Source organism: Rhinoderma darwinii, chromosome 5, assembly GCF_050947455.1.
Source record: "Rhinoderma darwinii isolate aRhiDar2 chromosome 5, aRhiDar2.hap1, whole genome shotgun sequence".
NCBI classification, from domain to species: Eukaryota; Metazoa; Chordata; class Amphibia; order Anura; family Rhinodermatidae; genus Rhinoderma; species Rhinoderma darwinii.
This window is the reverse complement of record NC_134691.1, coordinates 107,476,136-107,502,219: the sequence shown is the minus strand read 5'-3', so window position 1 is coordinate 107,502,219 and position 26,084 is coordinate 107,476,136. Positions and strand designations below refer to the sequence as shown.

Here is a 26,084-nt window from a genome sequence, read left to right as displayed (position 1 = left end):
AAATTGGGAAAGTACTAGCTAAATATCATAAATAAGGTCACAAGATGGGGAATCACCCTCCCTGGAACACAAAGCTACATGAGCTCTACGGTGTGTACTAGGGGCAGGCTTTCTATAATCTATCAGGAACCGACACAAATGGAGTATAAAAAAAAGGAAATTGCCTTATAATCATATTGTTGGAGATCTTCCTCCTACCTTCTGACATAGAAGAATGGACTTAACAAGCCAATACACCTGCTAACTAGATCACATAGCCATGGTGAAAAAAATCCACATGCAGCTCTACCTTCCTCCCTCTAAAATTAATAAAATTAACTCCCAATAGTCGCCTTTATGTTAGAGGGAGTGTGGTATATGGGGGGGTAGAAAAGATGTACTCCACATTCTATGTAGCTGTGAGAGGGTTAAAAGGTTTTGGGAAGATGTATTTGAGATTTCAAGATTGGGGAGATATGTTGCGTCTCCCTCAGCTGTGATGGCCCTGTTAAACTTGAAAACGCAAACACTACATAAGCAAATTAAATAGGTGGTGGGCCGGATTTTGGATGCGGGAAGAAGTACTATTATAGCACATCGGCTATCTGAGAACTGTGGTTAGATTTCCAAAATTAAATCCAGAGTTAAGACTTTGCTTCAATATGAGCCCTGCTTGGGGGAACAACTATGTGATAAGCAGACATTTGAGGTGCAATGTAAGTTGTTGGATTGAAGATCCTTCGCTGGTGGGCAGGTTCATGCCCTACCATAGGAAATAAGCTATTTGTGACATACATATGGCTACTATTTTTTTTCCCCTTCCTTTCTTCCATCTTCTCGTTAGATTTGCTAACTGTTGTATGAATTGCTTTTTTATAAGCGATTGGGGTTGACGTTGGGCGATGCTCCTGAATAGGGAGTATAACTATGCTTTGTGTCACCTTTGTTATTGTTGTATTACAGTTATAGAAAATAAAGCTTCAAGAGACAAAAAAAACAAAACAAAAAACAACACACTAAAATTAGAATCAGGCACACCAGATCAGGTGAAAATTAGAAATGATCATGTTTACATTTGACTGCATTTTTTTTTTTTTCAGGTGAAGCATGTTTCCAACTTATTTCATCTGTAAAAATCATGCAGCCAAAAATAAAAAATATGGTAATTCTCAGCAAAACTGAATGTGGTTTTACCACAAAGACTACTGATACGTGTATGACCTAGATAGCCTTACTCTTGGTTATTGAAATGTGTGGTATCACGATGCCTGAAACCAGAGAGAGTCTTTCAGAAAGTTCAGAGATGCCTATGAGCCTGGAAAAAAAGATTTTAAAAGATCGCCAAAAATTGGACTCTATTATTAGGAAGATCTACAAGTGAAGATTTCAAAACAACCACCAACTTGCCTGGCCAAACCATTCACCCCAAGATGCCAAAATGTAATCACGGAACCTACAGGTAGCTCTCTCCACCTATTGTTAAAGTGCACGAGTCTACTGTTAGAAAGAGGCTACGTAAATTAGATCTACATGTGAGGTGTAGTTCACTTGGACGCATTGTGTGTTCCCAGCATATCCAGATATAAAAAGTCACTGGTAAGAATGATCGAATAGTAACTGGTCCAACCATTTGTGTTTAGGGAAACGCAAGGAAATTTCTGTCTCAGCTTTGCCCTCCCAACCCCCTCTGTAGTAATGATATCACAGGTCTCCATAACTACCCGGGTATCTGGACCGTTCCTGGAATACTAATAGTTTGTTTATTAAATTCTATTTAAACTAACAAAAAACACAAAAAAAAAAAAAAGAAACTTACGTAATGGATTTTGTCCTTCACTGGCATAGTATTCATACATTCCACTTTTTACCAGTGTGTCATAATGAGGTAAAAAGTTAATTCTTTCTTGTGTTGATAAAGGCAGGAGCTGATCAATTGTGTTAAGAATGTAAAAAGTGATTTCATCTTTAATGATCCCATCTGAAAAGATATATAAAAAAACAATGATAACCAGTTTTATACATTTAGATATTGAAAATGTAAAACATATTGATAAAATGATACAAAGAGGGTATTTGACAAAAAAACAAAAACAAGTGGTAACTACACATGCCATGGGAGAGCTATGGAGCGACAGCAAGGCAAGTGGTGAAGTTTCAGATGCCCAATTAGGTCACCTGTAAGTTCTACATATTCGGCCACTTCAGTTTTTGCAGCTTTAAAAATATTCATGGTCCAAAAAGCAATTTAAAAAAATTAAATAGTAATTGAGGCCAGTGCTGCCCGTCTTTCCTCATTTTTCAGTGGAGGCAGCCGCTGTATACAGTGTAGAGAGCGACTGCCTTCACTCAACAGCAAGAAGGGCAAGAGGAGGAGAATAACCATCAATATACCAAGCTTGTTCTCTAAGGCCCTGTTCACACAGTTTTTTGACGAGTTTTTTGACGCGGAAACCGCGCCGCAAAACTCATCAAAAACAGCCCGATAATGCCTCCCATTGATTTCAATGGGAGTTGGACGAGCTTTTTTGCTGCGAGTAAAAAAAACCGCGTTGCGGTAAAAAGCAGCATCATGAACCATCTTGAGGCGGTTTCCGCCTCCAAAACCCCATTTCAATTAGTCGGAAAGAGGAAAAAAAACGCCTCGACGAGTGTTTTGACGAGTTTTTGTCAAACCACTGTGCAAAAACCGTCTGGAGCAGTTTTTGCAGGAGGAATCTTCCTCCTGCAAAAAACTCTGTGTGACCATAGCCTAAAAGGTTTAGACAAATAGCTCATTTTATAAACCTTTCGACCAGGATTTTAAGTGTTTTCCCATCTAAGGTATTTATGCCGTTAGATGCGGGTCCCAGCTCTGGGACCACGCCTATCTCCAGAAAGAGGGTTACTCAACCCCATTCCCGCCTAATGAGGCAGAAAATCAATTGAGGTGGCTGGGAATTACGGGAACAGCCAAGCTAATTTTTCTGTAACTCCCATAGAAGTGAATGAATGCTACGGAAACAGAGCACAGCGAGTTCTGCTGTTCTCATAATTCCCTGTGGATATGCCATGTCTAAAGAAGGAAAGACTCCTTTAAAATATGCTGCCTCAGAGTATTCCAGCCTCCAACATTTTTCACGTATCTACCGGATAGGTGAAAAAAGCTAGATCGTCGGATTCCATCAGCCTTATGGACTTTGAAAGGAGAAGCATCGCACATGCCTAGCCTCCAATACAACTTCAAAAAAAATCCTCCTAGCCACCGTCTTGCAGCTGTGGGTGGACAGAAGACTAGAGTCCCCAGTTCTAGCAGTCGGACCGCCACCGATCAGGCATTTTTCACCTAACCAGTGGATAGGTGAAAAATGCTAAAAGGCTGGAATACCCCTTTAAGCAGATCTGTCACCTAAATATGCGGTCCTAGATAAGGGCAGCATATTATAGGGAAAGGACCACTCTCCTATTCGCTAAAACAGCACAAGAATATTGTGCGGTTTGGGTTTTTGACTTTCCGTTGCAGGGTTCACTCAACGGAAACCTCCGACAGAACCCCGGAACGGAAAGCCAACGCTGATGTGAACAGGCCCTTATCCTATTTTTGCTATAAAGCAATGTAAAAAAAAATAAATAAAAAATGTACAAAATTGGTATTGCTGCTTCCGTAAAGGTTTGAACTATTACAAAATAGGGTTATTTCACTCGCACGGTGGGCCGCGTAAAAAAAAAAATAGCGTATTGGGCCGCGTTTCCGGTTTTTTACGGCTGATTTTGACCGATTTTGCAGCCGTTTTTTTCCCCTTTCAGTTTACAGATGAATGTAATTTGTAAATTTTTTGCCGCACTGCCCCATTGTAGGAAGCGCTGCACTGCCCCCCTTGTAGGTAGCGCCGCACTGCCCCTCTTTTATATAGCACCCCCCCATAGATGGCACCCCCATATCTTCCTGTATATAGCATCACTGTAGGGGACCACTCCAGGAGCAGTCCCTGACTTCAATGTCCATACATGGAGAGTGAAGTCAGGTACTTCTCCTGGAGCAGAATCATTGGCCACAGCGCCGGGGATTCAGTTTCAGAAGTCCCTGACGTCACTGTGTCCATATACGGACAGTGAAGTCAGGGACTTCTCCTGAAGCGGAATCCCCGGCCACTACTTCGGCAATGCTGTGGCCTGGGATTAAGGATTCCGCTCCTACAGGGAGCAAAAAAAAAAAAAAAAGTACTTCGCACTGTGAGGAGGGGAAAAGAGCGAGCGGCAGAAAGCTCGGTCATCAGTCGAATCACATCAGAGTGACAGCGGTGCTTTACATGGCCCCATAGACTTCTATGGGAGCCGTGCGGCCAGCAGAACAGCCGAAAATAGGGAATGCTCCATTTTTTGACGGCCAAAAAAACATAAATAAATCGGCTGTGTGAATAGCCCATCTGGGGTCTATTGTTCCTACTGCGGCCATGTGACGGCCTTTCAAAAAACAGCCGTCACACAACCGGGAATTCCGATCATGTGAATAGGGCCTTAGGCTTCATGTGGTCTGTTCTATAATGCTGCTGTGATTGAATTATTGATTGGCTATAAATGTTCAATGTTAATGTTATATAAGGCTACTGTTGCTGAATTATTGTATATCTTGGCTATATAATTTGTTGTCTGGGCGTAGAGCCAGCATTGTTCTTGAATAGTCTTGTGATTTTGATTCTCTAAAGGTCGGAGGCTGGACACTACAGGTGGTGAAAACAGATCTATTTTTAAATAAAAAGCACTGCCGTCACCTACATTATAGCGCCGATCTGCTTATTTAGGAGATAGACCACTTATAATGTGGTGACAGAGCCGCTTTAACAGGGCGTGTACAGCAGATTACAGGAAGAGACACCTGGAGGCAGTAACCTCACACAGAAATTGCTTGGATAAGACAACTAAATTTAAATAGTAAGAAAATTACAAAATTGATATATTAGGTGTACTATTAGATTACAATAAATTGCTTGAAAAGTTAGTGTCCATTTCAATATCACAGAATTGTAATTTAAACAATTGACGAATATACTAGTCCTTCTCAATGAATTAGAATACCAAAAAGTTAATTTGTTTCAGCAATTCAAAAAGTGAAACTCATATTATATAGATTCATTACACAGAGTGATCCATTTCCAGGATTTTTTTATTTTAATGTCAATAATTAGGGTTAACAGTTAATGAAAACACCAAATTTAGTCTCAGAAAATTTGAATATTATATAAGCCCAATTTTAGAAATGATTTTTAATACAGAAATGTTGAGCATGAAGTGCTCTAAAACTTCCTGGTAGACAGCTGCATAGACTCTGGAATTGATATAACACAGTGGACCAACACTGTTGCTCATTGGTCCAAAGCCCTGTTTTCAGATGAAAGTAAATTTTGCATTTAATTTGGAAATCAAAGGCCCAGAGACTGGAGGAAGAGTGGAGAGGCGTCAATCCAAGTTGCTTGCGGTCCTGTGTGCAGTTTCCACAGTCATTGATGGTTTGGGGAGTCATGTCATCTGCTGGTGTTGGTCCACTGTGTTATATTGAGTCCAGAGTCAGCGCAGCCGTCTACCAGGAAATTTTAGAACACTTCATGCTTCCCTCTGCTGACAAGCTTTATGGAGATGCTGATTTCATTTTCCAGCAGGACTTGGCACCTGCCCATACTGCCAAAAGTACCAATACCTGGTGAAATAACCACAGTATCGCTGCGCTTGATTGGCCAGCAAACTCGCCTGACCTAAACCCTATAGAGAATCTATGGGATATTGTCAAGAGGAAAATGAGACACCAGACCCAACAATGCAAACGAGCTGAAGGCCGCTATCAAAGCAACCTGGGCTTCCATAACACCTCAGCAGTGCCACAGGCTGATCGCCTCCATGCCACGCCACATTGATGCAGTAATTCATACAAAAGGAGCCCCGACCAAGTATTGAGGGCATATACTGTACATACTTTTCAATAGGCCAACATTTCAGTATTGAAAATCATTTTTGAACTTGAGTTTCTATAATATTCTAATTTTCTGAGGCACTAAATATCAGGTTATTATTAACTGTTAGCCATAATCTTCAACATTAAAAGAAAAAAAATGCTGGAAATAGATCAGTGCGTGTAATGAATCTACACCATGTTCCAAATTATTATGCACATTGGGTTTTTAGTCTCATAAACATTCAATTATTCGTTTTTCAATTAACCCCTTCAGGACCCAGACACTTTTAGACCAAATGACAGGCTCATTTTTTAAATCTGACGTGTGTTACTATATGTGGTAATAACTTGGGAATGCTTTTACCTATCCAAGCGATTCTGACATTGTTTTCTCGTGACATATTGTACTTTAAGTTAGTGAAAAAATTTGGTCGATATATTCAATATTTTTGTGTGAAAAACACCAAAATTTAGAGAAAATTTGCAAAAAAAATTAGCATTTTCTAAATTCAAATGTATCTGCTTGAAAGACAGATAGTTATACCACACAAAATAGTTACTCGCTAACATTTCCCATAGGTCTACTTTAGATTGGCATCATTTTTTGAACATACTTTTATTTTTCTAGGACGTTACAAGGCTTAGAAGTTTAGCAGCAATTTCTCAAATTTTCAAGAAAATTTCAAAAGCCTATTTTTTTAGGGATTAGTTCAGTTCTGAAGTGGCTTTGAGGGCCTTATCTATTAGGAACCCCACAAATCACCCCATTTTAAAAACTGCACCCCTTAAAGTATTCAAAACAGCATTTAGAAAGTTTAACCCTTTATGCATTTCACAGGAATTAAAACAAAGTGGAGGGAAATTTGCAAATCATTTTTTTTTTTTTGCAGAAATTCAATTTTAAGCAATTTTTCCTGTAATACTTTAGGTTTTTACCAGAGAAACACCTGAATATTTATTGCCCTGATTCTGAAGTTTTTAGAAATATCCAACATGTGGCCCTAGTGTGCTGCGGGCCTGAAACAAAAGCCCCAGAACAAAGGAGCACCTAGAGGATTTTTGGGCCTTCCTTTTCTTAAATTATATTTCAGGCACCATGTCAGGTTAGAAGAGGTCTTGTGGTGCAAAAATAACAGAAACACCCCAAAAAAGACCCCATTTTGGAAACTACACCGCTTGAGGAATTCATCTAGGGGTGTAGTAAGCATTTTGACCCCACAGGTGTTTCATAGATTTCATTAGAATTGGGCAGTGGAAAAAAAATTTTCAACAAATAAATGAGGAAAAGCACCATAACATTTGTAAAGCAAATTCTCCAGAGTACAAATATACCAAACATATGGTCATAAACTGCTGTTTGGGCAAGCGGCAGGACTCAGAAGGGAAGGCACGCCATTTAGCTTTTGGAGCGCTGATTTTGCTGGATTGGTTTCTCTGAACCATGTCGCATTTGTAAAGCTCCTAAGGTACCAGTACAGTGGAAACCCCCCAAAAGTGATTCCATTTAGGAAACTACACCCCTTGAGGAATTAATCTAGGGGTGCAGTGAGCATTTTGACCCCACAGGTGTTTCATAGATTTCATTAGAATTGGGCAGTAAACATGAAAAATGTCATTTTTTTCCACTAAGACGTAGCTTTAGGTAAAAATGTTTCATTTTCTCATCAAATAAAGGAGAAAAATCACTGTAACATTTGTAAAGCAACTTCTCCAGAGTACGGAAATACCCCATATGTGGTAATAAAGTACTGTATGAATACACATCACGGCTCAGAAGGGAAGGAGCACCATTTGGATTTGAGAGCAGATTTTGCTGGATTGGTTTTTCTGCGCCATGTCGCTTTTGCAAAGCTCCTTAGGTAGCAGTACAGTGGAAACTCCCCAAAAGTGACTCCATTTGGCAAACTACACCCATTGAGGAATTAATCTAGGGGTGTAGTGAGCATTTTGACTCCACAGGTGTTTCATAGATTTCATTAGAATTGGGCAGTGAAAATGAAAAATCACATTATTTTCCAATAAGATGTAGCTTTACCTCAACATTTTTATTTTTTTCAACAAATAAATGATGAAAAGCACCATAACATTTGTAAAGCAACTTCTCCAGAGTACGGAAATACCCAACATGTGGTCATAAAACTGCTGTTTGGGCAAGCAGCAGGACTCAGAAGGGAAGGCACGCCATTTAGCTTTTGGAGTACAGATTTTGCTGGTTTGATTTCTCTGCGCCATGTCGCATTTGTAGAGCTCCTAAGGTACCAGTACAGTGCAAAAAAAGTGACTCCATTTGGCAAACTACACCCATTGAGGAATTCATCTAGGGGTGTAGTGAGCATTTTGACCCCACAGGTGTCTCATATTTTATTAGAAATGGGCAGTGAAAATGAAAAATTACATTATTTTCCAATAAGACGCAGAATTGGTTCAAAATCTTTCATTATCTCATTAAATAAAGGAGAAAAAGCACCATAACATTTGTAAAGCAACTTCTCCGGAGTACGGAAATACCCCACATGTGGTCATAAACTGCTATTTGGACACACAGCAAGGCTCTAAAGGGAAGGAGCGCCATTTAGTATTTGGAGTGGAGATTTTACAAGATTCGTTTTTTGACCCCATGTTGCATTGAGCTATAGTATCAGTACAGTGGTACCCCCGATAAATTACCCCGTTTTGTAAACTAGATCCCTCAAAGAATTTATCTAGGGGTGAAGTGAGCATTTTGACCGCACAAGTGTTTTGCAAAAATGAGTAAACAATACATGTTGCAGATTGAAAATTGCTGTTTTCCACAGATATGCCATTTCAGTGCCCAATGTGTTATGCCCAGCTTGTACCACCGTAGACACACATCCCATAAATTGTTAAGCGGGTTCTCCAGAATACAGTAATACCCCATATGTGGTCATAAATTGCCGTTTGTGTACACGGCCAGGCTCAGTTGGACCACCATTTGGCTTTTGAAGCGCAGATTTTGCCTGGTGTTTTAGCTATATTTTATCTTATAATGTGGGGGCAAATGTAAGCTGCGCGGAGTACATCAGGGTATAGGTAAGCTGGGCGGAGTATATCAGGGTATATGTAAGCTGGGCGGAGTATATCAGGGTATATGTAAGCTGGGCGGAGTATATCAGGGTATATGTAATCTGTGAGGAGTACATCAGGATATATGTAAACTGTGGCGTACATCAGGGTACATGTAATATGTGCGGGTACATCAGGGTATATGTAAGTTGGGCGGAGTACATCAGGAATTTCTTTCGTGGTGTTCTTCATGTAGGTATACTACAGGGTATATGTAATCTGTGCGGAGTACATCAGGGCATATGTAAGCTGGGCGGAGTACATCAGGGTATATGTAATCTGTGCGGAGTACATCAGGGCATATGTAAACTGGGCGGAGTACATCAGGGTATATATAAGCTGGGCGGAGTGCAACAGGTCATAATAGGATGATGTAATAAATGGGGTGAATGAAGAATCCATGGATTGGTGTGGTACGCTTTGAACCAATCCTTTATGCACAGGCCGGGTTTATTGGGTATTATACAAAATATCTGCGCTCCAGTGTTGCCTAATCTTTGACTTCTTCACTAGCCCTATAAGCCGCACAAGGCCCTAAAGTTTCCCCATCACCGCTGTGTCCATGGGGTCCACCTGGGGGGTCCAGCAAATGATGTGGAGTGTTTAGTGAAATTCTACTGGACCTAAAAATTAGTCTGGGCCGTCAATTAGAATCATTTTGCATCATTGCGTTTTGAGTCATAACGTGTTATTTTTCCAATAGGGCGTGTGTGAGGGCGCGTTTTTTGTGGAACGAGCTGTAATTTTTATTGGTTACATTTTGGGGGACATGAGATTTTTTTATCACTATTTATTCCATTTTTTGGGAGATGAGGAAACCAAAAAACAGCCATTCCAGCACGTTTCTTTTTTATTTTATTTTTTTTTTTACAGTGTTCACCGTGCAGTATAAGCAACATGTTAACTTTATTCTGCGGGGCGATACGATTACAGCGACACCAAATTTATATCGTTTTTTTTACGTTTCACTACATTCCTGCAATAAAAATACTCTTTTCTAAAAAAATCATGTTTTAGTGTCGCCATTTTCTGACAGCCATAACATTTTTATTTTTTAGTTGATATCGCTGCGGGACGGCTTGTTTTATGCGTGACGAACTGTAGTTTACATTGGTACCATTTTGCGTTACTTGCAACTTTTTGAGAACTTATTAAAAAAAATTTGAGACAAGATGACCAAAAAATGAAATACTGTCATTGTTTATTACAATTTTTTACGGTGTTCACCGTGCGGTAAAAATAATGTGATATTTTTATAGATCAGGCCGTTCTGAACGCGGCGATACCTATTATGTATAGTTTTTTTTTCATATTTTCATGTTTTTTCTAATAAAGGAGTTGATCAGGGAAACAGGGCAAGTGTTGTTTTTATTATTTATTTATTTTTCTTTCACATTTTTCACTTTTTCTTTTACACTGACCTGGGGACTTGAAGATCTGGTCTTCTGATCCCCGCTACGATGCACTGCACTACTTATGTAGTGCAGTGCATCGTAACTGTCATTTTTCATTTGACAGTTAGCCGATTAGGTCCTGCCTCGGGCAGGACCTAATAGGCTTCCGTACCTTGGCAACCAGGAAGCCTAGTAACGGCTTCCTGGTTGCCATAGCAACAATCGCCACCCGCGATCCATCGCGGGGAGGCCAGGGGGGTACAGAGGGAGCTCCCTCCCTCTGTAAACCACTTCAATGCGGCGGACGTCATTGACAGCCGCATTGAAGGGGTTAAATGGCTGCGATCGACGGTAACAGCCATCGCAGCGGCATGTCAGCTGTGTATAACAGCTGACAGCCGCTGAAGATAAAGCGCGCACAGCTCCTGTGCTCGCTTTATCTGCCGGGCGTAACTGTACGCCCAAGTGCGGGAAATCACTTGGAATTTGGACGTACAGTTACGCCCAATCGCGGGAAGGGGTTAAACTCATGGATGGTATCGTGTTTTAGGGCTCTTTGGATCATTGTAATCAATCTCAGACACCTGTGATAATTAGTTTGCCAAGTATGCCAAATCAAACGAAAACTACTTAAGAAGGACGTTCTACATTATTAAGCAGGCCACAGGTTTCAAGCAATATGGGAAAGAAAAAGGATATCTCTGCTGCCGAAAAGCGTGAAATAGTGCAATACCTTGGACAAGGTATGAAAACATTGGATATTTCAAGAAAACGTAAGCGTGATCATCGTACTGTGAAAAGATTTGTGGCTGATTCAGAGCACAGACGGGTTCGTTCAGATAAAGGCATAATGAGGAAGGTTTCTGCCAGACAAATTAATAGGATTAGGAGAGCAGCTGCTAAAATGCCATTGCAAAGCAGCAAACAGGTATTTGAAGCCGCTGGTGCCTCTGGAGTCCCGCGAACCTCAAGGTGTAGGATCCTCCAGAGGTTTCCAAGTGTGCATAAAGCGATTGTTCGGCCACCCCTAAACAATGCTCACAAGCAGTAACGGTTGCAGTGGGATCAGAAATACATGAAGACTAATTTTCAAACCGTGTTGTTTACTAATGAGTGCCGTGCAACCCTGGATGGTCCAGATGGATGGAGTAGTGGATGGTTGGTGAATGGCCACCATGTCCCAACAAGGCTGCGACGTCAGCAAGGAGGTGGCGGAGTCATGTTTTGAGAATTTTTAGGTATGGGGAGAGAGGAAAAGTAGAGCACAGTGGGTTAAATGTCGCCTTCAATTGTTATATTGATACCGACTAGTGAAATAGGAGAAGGATTATACTGTGCAATGTCCCCTTTTATTGCCACATTATATGGTATTTTTATTAAAATTATTGCACAGTGTAATTACGGCTTTAATCAAATTCCACTGAGTAGGAAGCCTGTAGTTGGCTTTACTACTTTGGTGGAAATGTATGAGGTAGTGCTGCAGGGGTTGTTATTTTAACTGTGAGATACCCTGCATATGCACACCGCAAGAGGTTGTGTTCAGTCTCTGTGAGCAGCTGCCTGGTCACTGAATGCGTTTTAAGCGTTGCCGCTCCAATCTTTAGGTGAGCAGCAGCGCAAAAAAGAATGAAGTTAGTATCAGTGAACAATTGATTGATCTTCAAGTGTGTTTGATTTATTATGTTCCCAGCGTTGCCGTTCCAATCCTGGCTCAAGCAACAGCTCGAACAGCAACGCGGACAAATGACACCCTATCTCAGTGAGCAGCTAGCTGGTCACCGAGTGCGTTTTGTTATGTATTCTCAGCGTTGCCGCTGCGATTCTCAATTGAGCGGCAGTGCAGAGAGGGTAGCTTGCGCTGCGTTTAGGCAGACAGACAGACTGCCCATTAGTAGTGAACACTACTGATTCGTAAAATTGTAAAGATTGCTGGCTATTTCCGCCTGCAAAGTTTCAAATTATTAGCTGCGAGTGCCGTGACGTCATAGGCGCTCAGCAGCTCAGTGGCCTGTAGTGATATCGCCACTACGTTCTTTCATTCCAGCTGTGTCAGGAGCGAACTTGAATGCGGTAAGATTAGTTATTTGTTTTCATTGAGCTAATCCTGCCCTCTGTAATCTTTCCCTATTATCAGAGTCGGTATGTCCCGACGTACGTTTCACTGAACTAAGTCAGCTTCTTCCGGGCTGGAATCATGAGGAGAGAGCTGGTAGGCCCCTTTAGGGTCCCTGACTGTGTAAAAAGGACCTCTGCAAAGTACGTAGAGTTTATGACTGACCACTTTCTTCCGTGGTACAAAAAGAACCGTGCCTTCCGTAGCAAAATTATCTTCATGCATGACAATGCACCATCTCATGCTGCAAAGAATACCTCTGTGTCATTGGCTGCTATGGGCATAAAAGGAGAGAAACTCATGGTGTGGCCCCCATGTTCCCCTGACCTCAACCCTATTGAGAACCTTTGGAGCATCCTCAAGCAAAATATCTATGAGGGTGGGAGGCAGTTCACATCAAAACAGAAGCTCTGGGAGGTTATTCTGACATCCTGCAAAGATATTCAAGCAGAAACTGTCCAAATACTCACAAATTCAATGGATGCAAGAATTGTGAAGGTGATATCAAAGAAGGGGTCCTATGTTAACATGTAACCTGGCCTGCTAAGTTTTTTTATTGAAAGAGCTTTTGATTTCTGTAAATATGACCTCCTGATGCTGCAAATTCAACAAATTACCATTTTAGTTCTCTTAACCTTTAAAATGTTTTGATCTCTGTTGTGCATAATAATTTGAAACAGTGCATTTTGAGTTTTTTACTTCTAAATAAAATATGTTATCATTAGGAGATTTGTTCAATAAAATTCGCATTATACTCCAACGGTTGATGGCTTGAAGATTATACTGACTGTCATTTGCATCGACTATTTAGGAAAATCAGCTAAAAATAACATTTGCATAATAATTTGGAATGCAGTGTATATAATACAGGAGTTTCACTTTTTGAATTAAATTACTTAAACTTTTTGATGATATTCTAATTCAATGAGGAGGACTAGTAGTCTACAAAGTATATTTCAACTGAAGATATTACTAAATGTCATCATATATTTTAATTTAAAAAATGTAAGGTAGTTTCACCATGACAACCCCTTCTTGAAATAAAACTGGCTCAGCGATAATCTGATTGCTGCGGTCTGGCTTCTGAGAACCCCAGTCTTCAGCTGTTATTGCCAGAGAATGTTGAGGCCAAGCATACATTTCTGCTGTAAGTCAAAGCCTGAAATGGACCATTAGATCGGTTTACCCAATTTAGAAACGCATGCAATGGCCACAGGAGGTCTATACTAGTGGCTTATTTCCTGTAAAGTTCAGATTTCATTTCTAAATAGATTTGATCTTAACACCTTAAAGGGAATGTGTTGCCAGCAAAACATGTTGTTTTTTTTTTAATTAAACATTTAGTGTGTAGGTGTTTAAACATTGTTCAAATTTTTTTTATTTTTTTCACGAGTCAGGAAATATTATAAATTAGATTCTAATTTATAATATTTCCCATTGCTGGTCACTAGATGGAGCTATTCCCAAAATTGCAGCATTGCATGTGGTAAAGCAACCACATTGCTTTTTGCTGCAAAATTGGGAACAAAGCACTCGCTCTAGTGAGCTGAGAATCCCCCCCTCCTTTATCCTGGCTAGTGCCGGGATAAACGAGGGGATTGAACGGTCTAACCTCCTACACTGTGTCGCCATTTTTTGAGCGAACACACAGTAGTAAACACACACAAACACGAACATACATAGAAATCTCTTACCTGCTCCTGCCGCCGCGGCTTCCTCCGGCCCGTCCGCTGCCGCTGGTCCAAGTGCACAAGTCCGGAAGCCGCGACCGGAAGTAGTAATCTTACTGTCCGGCCGCGACTTCCGGTCCACAGGAAAATGGCGCCGGACGGCGCGCATTTCAAATTGGACTGTGTGGGAGCGGCGCATGCGCAGTTCCCACACAGACGGCGTACACAGAAGTGGATGGGACGGGACCCGTTCGCAGTCCCTACGGGACTGTGGCTGCCGTATTCCATGTCTGTATGTGTCGTTAATCGACACATACAGAAATGGAAAAAAAAAAAAAACGAGTATTTTTGGCCAAGTTATGGCCATTTTTGTATTTATGCAAATGAGGCTTGCAAAAGCACAACTGGGCGTGTTGAAAAGTAAAAGTACAACTGGGCGTGTATTATGTGCGTACATCGGGGCGTGTTTACTACTTTTACTAGCTGGGCGTTCTGATGAGAAGTATCATCCACTTCTCTTCAGAACGCCCAGCTTCTGGCAGTGCAGATCTGTGACGTCACTCACAGGTCCTGCATCGTGTCGGCCACATCGGCACCAGAGGCTACAGTTGATTCTGCAGCAGCATCAGCAGGTAAGTAGCTACATCGATTTACCTGCTAACGCCGATGCTGCTGCAGAATCATCTGTAGCCTCTGGTGCCGATGTGTCCTCGCTCGTCTGACACGATGCAGGACCTGGGGAAGTGACGTCACAGCGTGATCTCTCGAGAACACGGCTGTGTCTGCACTGCCAGAAGCTGGGCGTTCTGAAGAGAAGTGGATGATACTTCTCGTCAGAACGGCCAGCTAGTAAAAGTAGTAAACACGCCCCGATGTACGCACATAATACACGCCCACTTGGACTTTTACTTTTCAACACGCCCAGTTGTACTTTTGCAAACCTTATTTGCATAAATACAAAAATGGTCATAACTTGGCCAAAAATGCTCGTTTTTTTAAAAATAAAAACGTTACTGTAATCTACATTGCAGCGCCTATCTGCTGCAATAGCAGATAGGGGTTGCAAAATCTGGTGACAGAGCCTCTTTAAAGGGAAGGTGTCATGAATTATTTTCTGTATTTTTTTATCACATTGCTTTTAATATCATAACAAATTTATTTTTGTGTTCTCGTGTTCTACTTTTTACTTTGTTCTTACTTCTCTATGGGGCTGCCATTTATTTTTTTCCATCTCTATATGTGTCGATTAACAACACAGATGGAATACGGAACATACAACCCCATAGAGAATGCGAATGGGAGCCGTTCCAGTCTCTGCAGCGTACGCCGTCTGTGTGGGAACGGCGCATGCGCCGCTCCCACATAGACCAAAACAAAGCTCGTTCGCAGAGCGAAATCCGGCGCCATTTTCATGGGGACCGCAAGCCGCTGCCGGACAGTAAGATGACGACTTCCGGCAGCGGCTTCCGGCCATACGTTCAAGGAAGCGAAGGCGCAAGGAATAGGAGCGGAGGCGGCAGGAGCAGGTAATTTATGTTCGTGTATGTTCGTGTGATACTGTCTGCTGAGCCCTGTATCTAATCTTCCTAGCACTGTGCAGTCGCCAAGAAAATGGAGGCACACAGTGTAGGAGGCTTGAAGATTCAACCCCCTCCTTCTCCTGGAACTAGCCAGAATAAGGGAGGGGGCATTGTGTGAGGACACTAGAGCGTGTGTGTCTACCCCAAATTTGCAGCATAAAGCAATGAGGTTGCTTTACCACATTGACCATGCTGCAATTTTGGGAACTGCTCCCTCTGGTAAAATTTGGCCGATACATTGCGTTTATTAGTGAAAAATAGCAAAATTTACAGAACATTTGGAAAAATTTAAATTTTCCTGAATTTAATTGTATCTGCTTGTAAAGTAGATGGTTATACCACACAAAATAATCACTAACTAACATTTCCCATGTGTCTACTTTGGATTGGCATCATTTTTTGAATATTTTATTTTTCTAGGATGTTACATAACCAGCAATTTCCTGTATTTTCACAGGAGTTAAAGAGAACCTTTCACCTCCCCATAGATGTGCAGCTGAGTGCAGCATGTAATGTGGAGGGCTGCACAAACCCTGGGGCACTTTACATATTTCTACCTCCCTCCGTTATTTAGATATCGGTGCAGTTATATTTGGCGCCCAATATTTAAATAACCCCCTGAACAGTCAACGGGGCGTGTACTGGCAAGGGTGCGTTACTATGGCTGTGACACTGTCCAATGAGCTATGGACAGTGCCACAGCAAGAACGAGGAGTGTGCGCGATTGCAGTCTTTTCACCCAAACTGGAAAGGGGGCGTGTCACTGCTACGGACAGTGTAAGAGCTGGGGAGCGCTTACACTGTCCGTAGCAGAGACACGCCCCCTCGCCAGTCAATACAAGACTGATCTCTCGCAAAAGCTGGAGATGAGCGCGCTCTCCTCTCCACAGCTCTTACACTGTCCGTAGCAGTGACACGCCGCTTGCCAGTTCTCTTTCTCTCTCTCCGCTTTTGATGTAACACTGTCCATATCTGATTGGACAGTGTCACAGCCATAGTAACATGCCCCCTTGACCGTACACACCCCGTTGACTGTTCAGGGGGTTATTTAAATATTGGGCGCCAAATATAAACGGCACCAATATATAAATAACGGAGGGAGGTAGAAATTTTATTTATTTTTTAAAGTGCCCCAGGGTTTGTTCAGCCCTCCACATTACATGCTGCACATGTTTGCGGAGGTGAAAGGTTCTTTAAAGTAAAGTGGAGGTGAAATTTGCAAATTTAATTTCTCTTTCAGAAATTACATTCTAATCCTTTTTTTATGTAACATAGAAGGTTTTTACCAGACAAACACTACTAAATATGTATTGGCCAGATTCTGCAGTTTTTAGAATTGTCCCACACATGGCTCTAGTGTGCTTGTGGCTAAAACACAAGCCCCAGAAGCAAAGAAGCACCTAGTGCATTTTGGGGCCTCTGTCTTGGAATATATTTTAGGCACTGTGCTAGGTTTGAAGAGGTCTTGTGGTGCCAAAATTGTAGAATTCCCCCAAAAGTGACCCCATTTTGGAAACTACACCCCTCAAGGAATTCATTTATGGGTGTTGACCATTTAGACCCCAGCTTTTTCACAGAAATTATTTGAATTGGGCTGTGAATTTCAAAATATAAGACTGGGTTCACACGAGCATGTTACGTCCGTAAAGGATGGAACGTATTTCGGCCGCAAGTCCCGGACCGAATACACTGCAGGGAGGCTCCTAGCATCATAGTTATGAAATCAAGTTTTCAGTACGAGACAGTACTTCCACAGAGAGGCAGGGACTCCTAGCGTCATACATAACTATGATGCTAGGAGCCCTGCTGCCTGCAGTGTGTTCGGTCCGGGACTAGTGGCCGAAATACATTCCATCCTTTACAGACGTAACATGCTCGTGTGAACCCAGCCTAATATATCGTTTTGGCTCAAAATGTCATATTTTCACAAGGAATAAAATACCCCATTTTGTCCTGAGTCCGGCAATACCCCATTTGTGATGATAAACTGCCGTTTGGGCCCATGGGAGGGCTCAGAAGGGAAGGAGTGCTATGCGTTTTTTGGAGTCAAGATTTTGCTGGATTGGTTTTTAGGTTGCCATTGGTTATCGGGTGCCATGTCGCATTTGTAGAGCCCCAGAGGTATCAGTACCAGGTACGGAAATACCCTGCATGTGGCAGTTATTAGCTGCCTGGGCACACGGCAGGGCTCAGAAGGGAAAGATGAGGGGGATAAGCTGTGCGGCGCGCATCAGGGTAAACTAAGAATCAAGGGATGTATGATAAATTCTAAATCAAAACTTTAATACAGAGCCCTGGTTTTTCGGGACACGTGTCGAATTGGTATATTGTGTCTTTCCTTAAAGAGACTCTGTCACCACATTATAAGTGCCCTGTCTCCTACATAAGGAGATGGGTGCTGTAATGTAGGTGACAGTAATGCTTTTTATTTAAAAAAACGATCTGTTTTCACAACATTCTTTAACCCCCTCTTTAAGCAGACTCTGCACCTCTTGACTTTTTCCCCTTTTTGCCAGTTTGGGGAAGCTCTCCTGGATAATGTTGCCCTGGTACTATGCGTGTGGCCTCGCTTCCAGAAGTACTGGGTGCCCCCCCTTCCTGATCCCCAAGTATTAGGCTCTTGATAACCACCTCTTGAAATTCTAGGAAAGTTCCCCTCTGGCCTGTACATCAACTTAGCACATACGCATTGTACAATGCCATCTGTATGATGTGCACGGCCAGCTTCTTATACCACACCCTCGATTTCTGCATAGCGCTGTAGGGCATCAGGACTTGATCTGACAAGTCCACCCCTCCCATGTACCTATTGTAGTCCAGCATGCAGTCTGGTTTGGGGGTCTCTGTACTGGTACATGGGTACTGGTGTGGCCATGTATTGTTGTCAATACAAGGACATCTCTCTTGTACTTGACACACAATATGTTGCTGCTGGAATGTGCCCAGCTCTCACCCCTTCTGAGTGTTTTCCCAAGCAGTGTCTTAGGGAGGCCTCTCAGATTTCTTCTAGCAGTGCCACATGCCACAGTACTTCTGGAAGCGAGGCACTTGAAGAGTGGGATGCTGGTATAAAAATTATCCAGGTAGAGGTAGTCTGGTGTGGTGGTCCAAATAGGGTCACTTCGCTCGGAGGCTTCAACTGTTGCGGGGTCACTTCTATCAGGGGTTTCAACTGCGGTGGCCCTGAAGACTCCAAAAAAATCACTGAGCAAAAACGGGGAACACAAGGACAGGAGTGGGAAGTGGATAGAAGGTGGGAAAAGTTTTGTAAACTACATTGCAAGTATTTTTTCTAAACTAAATGGTACTGCCTCCCGCCACAACCTCTCAATGACTCTCAAACTCCAACAGAGAACGGGTGCGGCAGGATCGGAGCAGCAAATTATGTATGCGATCGCTGCTATTGGATGGTCTTCACGAACTAATAGCAGCGATCGCGAAGGCGGGACAACTACAATTGGTCCCTGCACACGGAGCTGTGATAGCCTGCTGTCAGAAACAGCAGGCATCACAGCTCGATAAAACGCCGGGGGAAAACGGCGATGCATTTTCCCAAAGACGTACTTTTCTGCCGCTGAACGCGAACGATGCACTTAGCGCGCCGGAATAGTACTTCGCAGAGCGCGAAGAGGTTAAACTTAAAGGCAGATAAATATCCTCTTTACATATACTGCACTGCATTTTATTTTGAATGTAGAATATAGGTTATGTGTTAGCATTACTAGAAGAAAGAACTTGGCTGAACAAGGATTATAAACTCTAAAGTGAATTCAGGAGTTGCTACAATTTATATTCAAAAAATAAATTTTCAATGCTCTGCTGTTGTAAAAGGTAAGAGGATTTAAATACTTTAAAGGGAGAAATTGTAATAGAATGTAAGGCAGAGTTCACATCTGCGTTCGTATTTTCATTTTCCTGTTCTGCCATAGGAACAGAGAAACCAAATTAACCACAGTGCCGGATGCGTCACATGGCGCCTGATGGCTCCCACTGACTTATGGTGTTCTTCAGGTATCCATTATGGTGTCCATCACTTTACTGCAAAAAGTTAGTGCTGCAATATTGTTTTGACAGAATTTTTCCACAGAGCCTCCAATGCAAATGTGAACAGAGCCCAACAGTGAATCACAGATGCAGACATTCATTTATTCATATTATTTGAACTCTATGTAAACCTTTGAATGATTGATTTAATTTAAAACAAGGTATATGATGTGGAGCAATTTTATAGTAAAAAAAAATTCAAACGATACAACTTCTATGCCTCCATTCTCCTGTAATGAACTTAGATGTGATCATTATTAAGTGGATCCTGTGTGGGGCCGTCAGTTCATCTGAACTGACAGAATCTACACACTGAGAAGATGTATCATGAAGAAAAAAAAAAAGTTAAATTATAAAAAGTAAATTTAAAAAAGGTTAAAAAAAAAAAAAAAAAAACACATAAAACATTGATTTATACATATATTTAAAAGAAATCCTTTCAAAAGTGTACATAGCCTTTGAGTTTAATTGATTTACATCTTATGTAGAAACACCATGTTCTGAATTGCAAATAAAACACTTACTAAAGTTAGTGTCTGTCAGTTGTTTTCTATTTGTTGTTGAGATGACAAACTTTTCACTTGGTCTGATGCCAAAAGCCTAGCAAAGAAAAAATAAAATATAAGTACAGTACAAGATAATAAAATTTAGCTGCATGAATGCATTGGAATGGAATTATTAGATTTCCTGATCACGAATGCAATTATTGTATCAAGTTGTATAAAGTGGATAACAAGTCCTAAAACAATTAGAGAATACAACAAGTGCCTGACATTTTTCCTAAAGTCTGAACGAAAGTAACTTACTATTCATAAGTGCTGTGTGCAAATCGGCAAAACAAACGTTTCCACCAGAAAACGTGGGGCCAAGAAGTTATCTGGACAGTTGATAAATGTATGAACCCGACCAATCACTAGAACATGGATCCGGAGTGCTCGCTCCTCCTCACCTTCACTTCCGTGGTAAGGAGGAACTTGAATGGAGTGTGGCTCCATTCCAACTCTATGGCTGGGTTCACACATAGATTAACCACGTCCCGCTCAGCTCAGTACTATTAGGCCGGGCTGAGCGTATCGTTCGCGCTCAGGTCAGTAATAGTACTGACCTGATTTAGCACACCGAGATTTTTAGCCGGCATGTGTTTAAGCCGTGATAACTGCGGTTTCCGACAGCAGGATTTCGCAGCTCAGTGTGCAGGGACCAATCACGGTGGTCCGGACCGATTAACCCCTTTGAAGCCGCATTCAATAGCAATTGCGGCTTCTAAGGGGTTACAACCCCATCGGCAGTTCCGTGACACAATCGTGAGCTTCCGATGGTTGCTATGGCAACCGGTGGCCTAATAATGGCCTCCGGTGGCCTAATAATGGCCTCCGGTGGCCTAATAATGGCCTCCGGTCTGCCATCTGCGGAAGCCCAGCAGGTCCTACCAAAGGCAGTACCCACTATGCTTGCTGTCAGTGAGTAATGGACAGCTCTAATACACTGCACATGTAGTGCAGTGTATTAGAATTGCGATCAGGGCCTCCTGCCTTCAAGTCCCCTAGTGGAACAAAGTAATAATTAAAAAAAAGTTAAGTAAAAGAAAAAAATCCCCTTTTTAATTAATGCTAAATAAATAAATAAATAGTAAAAAAAAATACACAGAAACAAATTTTTTATAATAAATAAATTTTTTAAAATATAAGTCCCAAACCATGAAATAGACATATTTGGTATCGCCACAACCTGTACAACAAATTTATAACATTATTTATAATGATCGGTGTATGGTATAAATCTTAAAACTGATGCGCAACTGCTTTTTTTCTGCATTTTCGCCAAAATAAAAATTTATAGAAATTAAACGATAATGTATTTGTACCAAAAAATGGTACCTACATAAAGTACAACTCGTCCCACAAAAAACAAAGTCTCATACAACTACATCGTACAAAAAATAAAAGAATTGAGCATGGATGCAAAGAGGGAAATGTAAAACAATTGCTCGGTCCTCAAGGCCAAAATTGGCTGTGTCCTTAAGAGGTTAATATAATATTTTCAAAAATTTTATTTAATGGTGTTCTCTTGTTTTACTTTTTAATGTTTTCTGACTTACTATGGGGGCTGCCATTTTTTTTGTCATCTACACATCTTCACATACAGAGATGGAATACTGCACATACAACCCCATAGAGAATGCGAACGGGAGCCGTTCAATTCTCAGTTGCGTGTGCAGCCTGTGTGGGAAAGGCGCACTCGCCGCTCCCACACAGACCAAAACGAAGCTCGTTCGTAGAGCGAAATCCGGCGCCATTTTCATGTGGACCGAAAGCCGCTGCCGGACAGTAAGAGGATGACTTGCGGCCGCATCTTTCGGCCATATGTTCAACGAAGAGGAGCGTAGACCAGCGGAGGTGGTGGCAGGAGTGTGTGTATTAGGTCCGTGTGTATTAGGTCCGTGTGTATTAGGTCCGTGTCTATTAGGTCCGTGTCTATTAGGTCCGTGTCTATTAGGTCCGTGTCTATTAGGTCCGTGTGTATTAGGTCATGTTCACACGCACTAATTACGGACGTAATTCGGGCGTTTTTGCCCCGAATTACGTCCGAAAATAGCGCCTCAATAGCGTTGACAAACATCTGCCCATTGAAAGCAATGGGCAGACGTTTGTCTGTTCACACAAGGCATATATTTACGCGCCGCTGTCAAATGACGGCGCGTAAATAGACGCCCGCGTCAAAGAAGTGACCTGTCACTTCTTTGGCCGTAATTGGAGCCGTTATTTATTGACTCCAATGAATAGCAGCGCCAATTACGTCCGTAATGGACGCGGCGTTCAAGCGCCTGCACATGCCGTTACGGCTGAAATTACGGGGATGTTTTCAGGCGGAAACATCCCCGTAATTTCAGCCGTTACGGACGCTGTCGTGTGAACATACCCTTAGGTCCGTGTGATACGGTCTTCTGAGCCCTATATCTAATCCTCCTAGCACTGTGCAGTCGCTCAGAAAATGGCGGCACACAGTATAGGAGGTTTGAAGTCATTCAAACCCTTCCTTCTCCTGGCACTAGCCAGAAGAAGGGAGGGGGGGGGATTGTGTGAGGACACTAGAGGAGAGTGTGTCCACCCCAAATTTGCAGCATACATCAATGAGGTTGCTTTACCACAGTGACCAAGCTGCAATTTTGGGAACTGCTCCCTCTAGTGGCAAGCACATGGAAATGTTATAAATTAGAATCTAATTTATAATATTTCCTGACTTGTGAAAAAATTAAAAAACAATGTGTAATCAGTTAAATACTAATTGTTTAACTGAAGAAAAAAAAAAAAAAAAAACAAATGATATGATGCATTCCCAACCGCACCGTTTATTTTGGGTTTGTAGATGCCTCTGTTCCACCTGTATGAAGCCGTTCATGACGGCGGCTAATATGCTAATTTATGAATAAATTAACAGAGTGGTATTCACAGCGTTCGGCTTCGTTCACATCTGCACCAGGGCTTCGTTCCGACATAGCTTTCCTTCGGAACGGAGCCCTGATTGACAAACAGAAACCATAGGTTTACGTTTCCATCACCATTGATTTCAATGGTGACTGATCCGGTGACAAAGATTTCCATTTGTCTCAGATCTGAAAGGCTTCCGACGTTTTGACGGAATGACGGAAAACAAACGAAAACCATTGGCCCCGGATCTGTCAACCGTTTAAAACAATGTGGATGGAAACCTATGGTTTCCGTTTGTGTTAGTCAGGGCTCCGTCGGAACTGAACAGAGCCCTGACACAGATGTGAACGAAGCCTTATCGAGGCCCAAACATAAGCCGCTCTGCACCTTTTTTCTCCACTAAAAATGCTTTATTTCAAACACTATAAAGAACAAAAAAATTAAAAGTATACATAATTGTTAGCCAAATGCGTAACGACGCAAACGAGAAAAATGATCACGTTATTTAGCCGGCATGGTGAACGCTGTAAATTACAGGGAATAAAACAAAAAACAGACAAATAGTCTTTTTTGTTCGTCCGCCTATATAAAAAAAAATTCTAACCCCTATTAAAAGAAATACATTTTTTTTTTAATTATACAGATGTAGCAATCCTTATCTTGTCAAATAACTTGCTGCAGTGTGAAACCAGCTGAAAAAGTTGAAGTTCCTTGCCACTGTGTATTTGACTCTTTAAAAGTCAGATCACTACATCTGTATGTACCCCAAAACAGTGCAATAAAAAAAAATACAACTCGTGCCGCAAAAACAGTGATGAAATATTAACTGCACATGATGGTGCGTGCGATTAAGTATGGAATGGGCTCACGTGCGGAGCCTGCTACACAGCTGACACCTGCACTAATGGCCAGTAACCGATCGTTCGTTCAACTACTTAGATGCCGCAGTCAACAGCGATCTCAGCATCTAAGCCATTAGAAAGAGGGGCAGCCACCTTAGATAGCCTACTGTCATGGCAGCCTTGGGCACTAAAATGCCCACAGGACTGCCGTTCTCCTGTTAAGTGCTGCCTCTGGCAGGACTTAACAGAAGCTGGTTCAACGGGGACTAATAAGAAGTGTAAAAAGATTGTGGAGTAATCTTTTCAGTAGTGCAGTAGTGAAAAATGAAAAGTAACATTAAGTTAAAAAAAACAAAAACACCCATTTCCCCTGATGTAAAGTAAATAAAAAAATCAAAATTGGTATCACCACGTCCGGTAAACCCCTTATTGATAGGGGTGAGAACAAAGCGAAGTCCAGCAAATAAGGCCTTTAAAAGGTAGACCGTTAAATCCCACCGAACATGCCTCTCTTCAAGTGTCTTCACGGTCCAGTCGTTTCAGCGCCATGTGGCCAGCTCTTTTCTTCGACCGCTGCTGCTTCGGGGAGGTCACAGATTCTCAGGGAGCAATAGGGGTTACAACAGGTAGAGTGGTCAAGTCCCGTACGATATCCCAATTGTCAATAGGGAGTGGCGCTATATCCAAATGGTTAAACACCACTTGCAGGTCTGGAAATTTTGAAATCGAAAGCCTACGGCCGTTGTATATGACAGAGGTCCCAAATGAGAATGTCCAGCGATAGGCAATTTTTTCTGCCTAAGCCAATCTGCAAGTGGCTTCATTATTCTCCTTTTTTGCTCCTTTTTTGCAAAGTAATAGATGCCAAATCTTAGTACAACGCAATAGTTGCTCCCTCGAACTCCAGAGGAGCGTGTTCCCTGGCTTCTGACAAAACCAAATCCTTGTCTCTAAAGTTGAGAAAGCGACAAAATGACATCCCGAAGGGGATCAGAAGGTTTCGGCTTTGGGTGGAGCGCCCTTTCTATTATGAAGGTAGGAGGGGAGTCTGCGCCAACTGCTGCACGACAAATCTGCCGTACTGTGTCTATTATAGCATTATCAGGAACAGATTCCGGATTGCCACGAACATGGATGTTATTCCTTCTGCACCGGTTTTCCTGATCTTCCAAAGCAATATACAGGGCATTAAAGTGATCTTGGCACACAGAGAAACTCTGGGAATAAGCAACATTATATTCCAATATGGCCACTTGTGTCGTTTCAATCATGTCTACTCTTTGGTCAATATGTTTAAATTCCTCTTTTATATTAGACAGCTCTTGTACAAAATCGGTTCTAGTGCTTTATGTAGTACCTTCTTGAAGAAAGCTCTGGAAAGAGGGAGATCTCCGGTCTCCATATTCTCGTCAGCTCCACTCTCCCCCTCCGATGTCTCTGCATGCTGCTCTGCTCCACGTGCAGGTGAAGCGGGCAACATCTTGGATCCGCTCGTCGCTGCCACCGCCAGCTGTTTTTTTAACGAATTTGTCCAGATCTCCGTGTGATCCAACAGGACTTTGAGATCCAATGTGATCTCTGGGCTTTCCTCCTCCGTAGTTCACCATTGCTGTGAGTGCCAGGCTGCCAATAGCTTCAGTTAGGGGTCAGTGAATCTACAGCGCTCAGTAACACACGTCCATGCAGTTCAGCCGCTAGCTCCGCCCCCCCCCCCCCAACGAAGTGACCCCATATTGGAAACTACACCCCTCAAGGCATTTATCATTTGTCTGGACAAGACGGGGCTCAGAGCGCCATGCGCATTTGAGGCTATTTTGGTGATTTTCTCAGCATTGGCTCACAATTGCAGGGCTCTGAGGTCAAAGAGTAAAACAAACCCCAAGTAGTGACCACAATATTGGAAAAAAAAACCCTTAGGGCATTTTAAGGGGTGTAGTGAGCATTTTGACCCCACAGGTGATTCTACATAAGAAATTAGTGCCCAGCGGATGGTGAAAAGTGAAAATTGCAATTTTCCACTGATATAC

At 42.1% G+C, this 26,084-nt stretch overlaps 1 protein-coding gene across 1 annotated transcript in view; it reads right to left on the bottom strand.

The window, feature by feature from the left end:
* SMCHD1 (structural maintenance of chromosomes flexible hinge domain containing 1) overlaps nucleotides 1-26,084 on the bottom strand; it is a 312,622-nt gene that overhangs the window by 274,374 nt on the left and 12,164 nt on the right. Inside the window, exons 2-3 of the mRNA XM_075826377.1 lie at nucleotides 20,312-20,387; nucleotides 1,796-1,957 (exon numbers count right to left, since the gene is read on the bottom strand). Coding sequence (XP_075682492.1) covers nucleotides 1,796-1,957; nucleotides 20,312-20,387 — 238 coding nt within the window. The remainder of the gene's footprint in view (nucleotides 1-1,795; nucleotides 1,958-20,311; nucleotides 20,388-26,084) is intronic.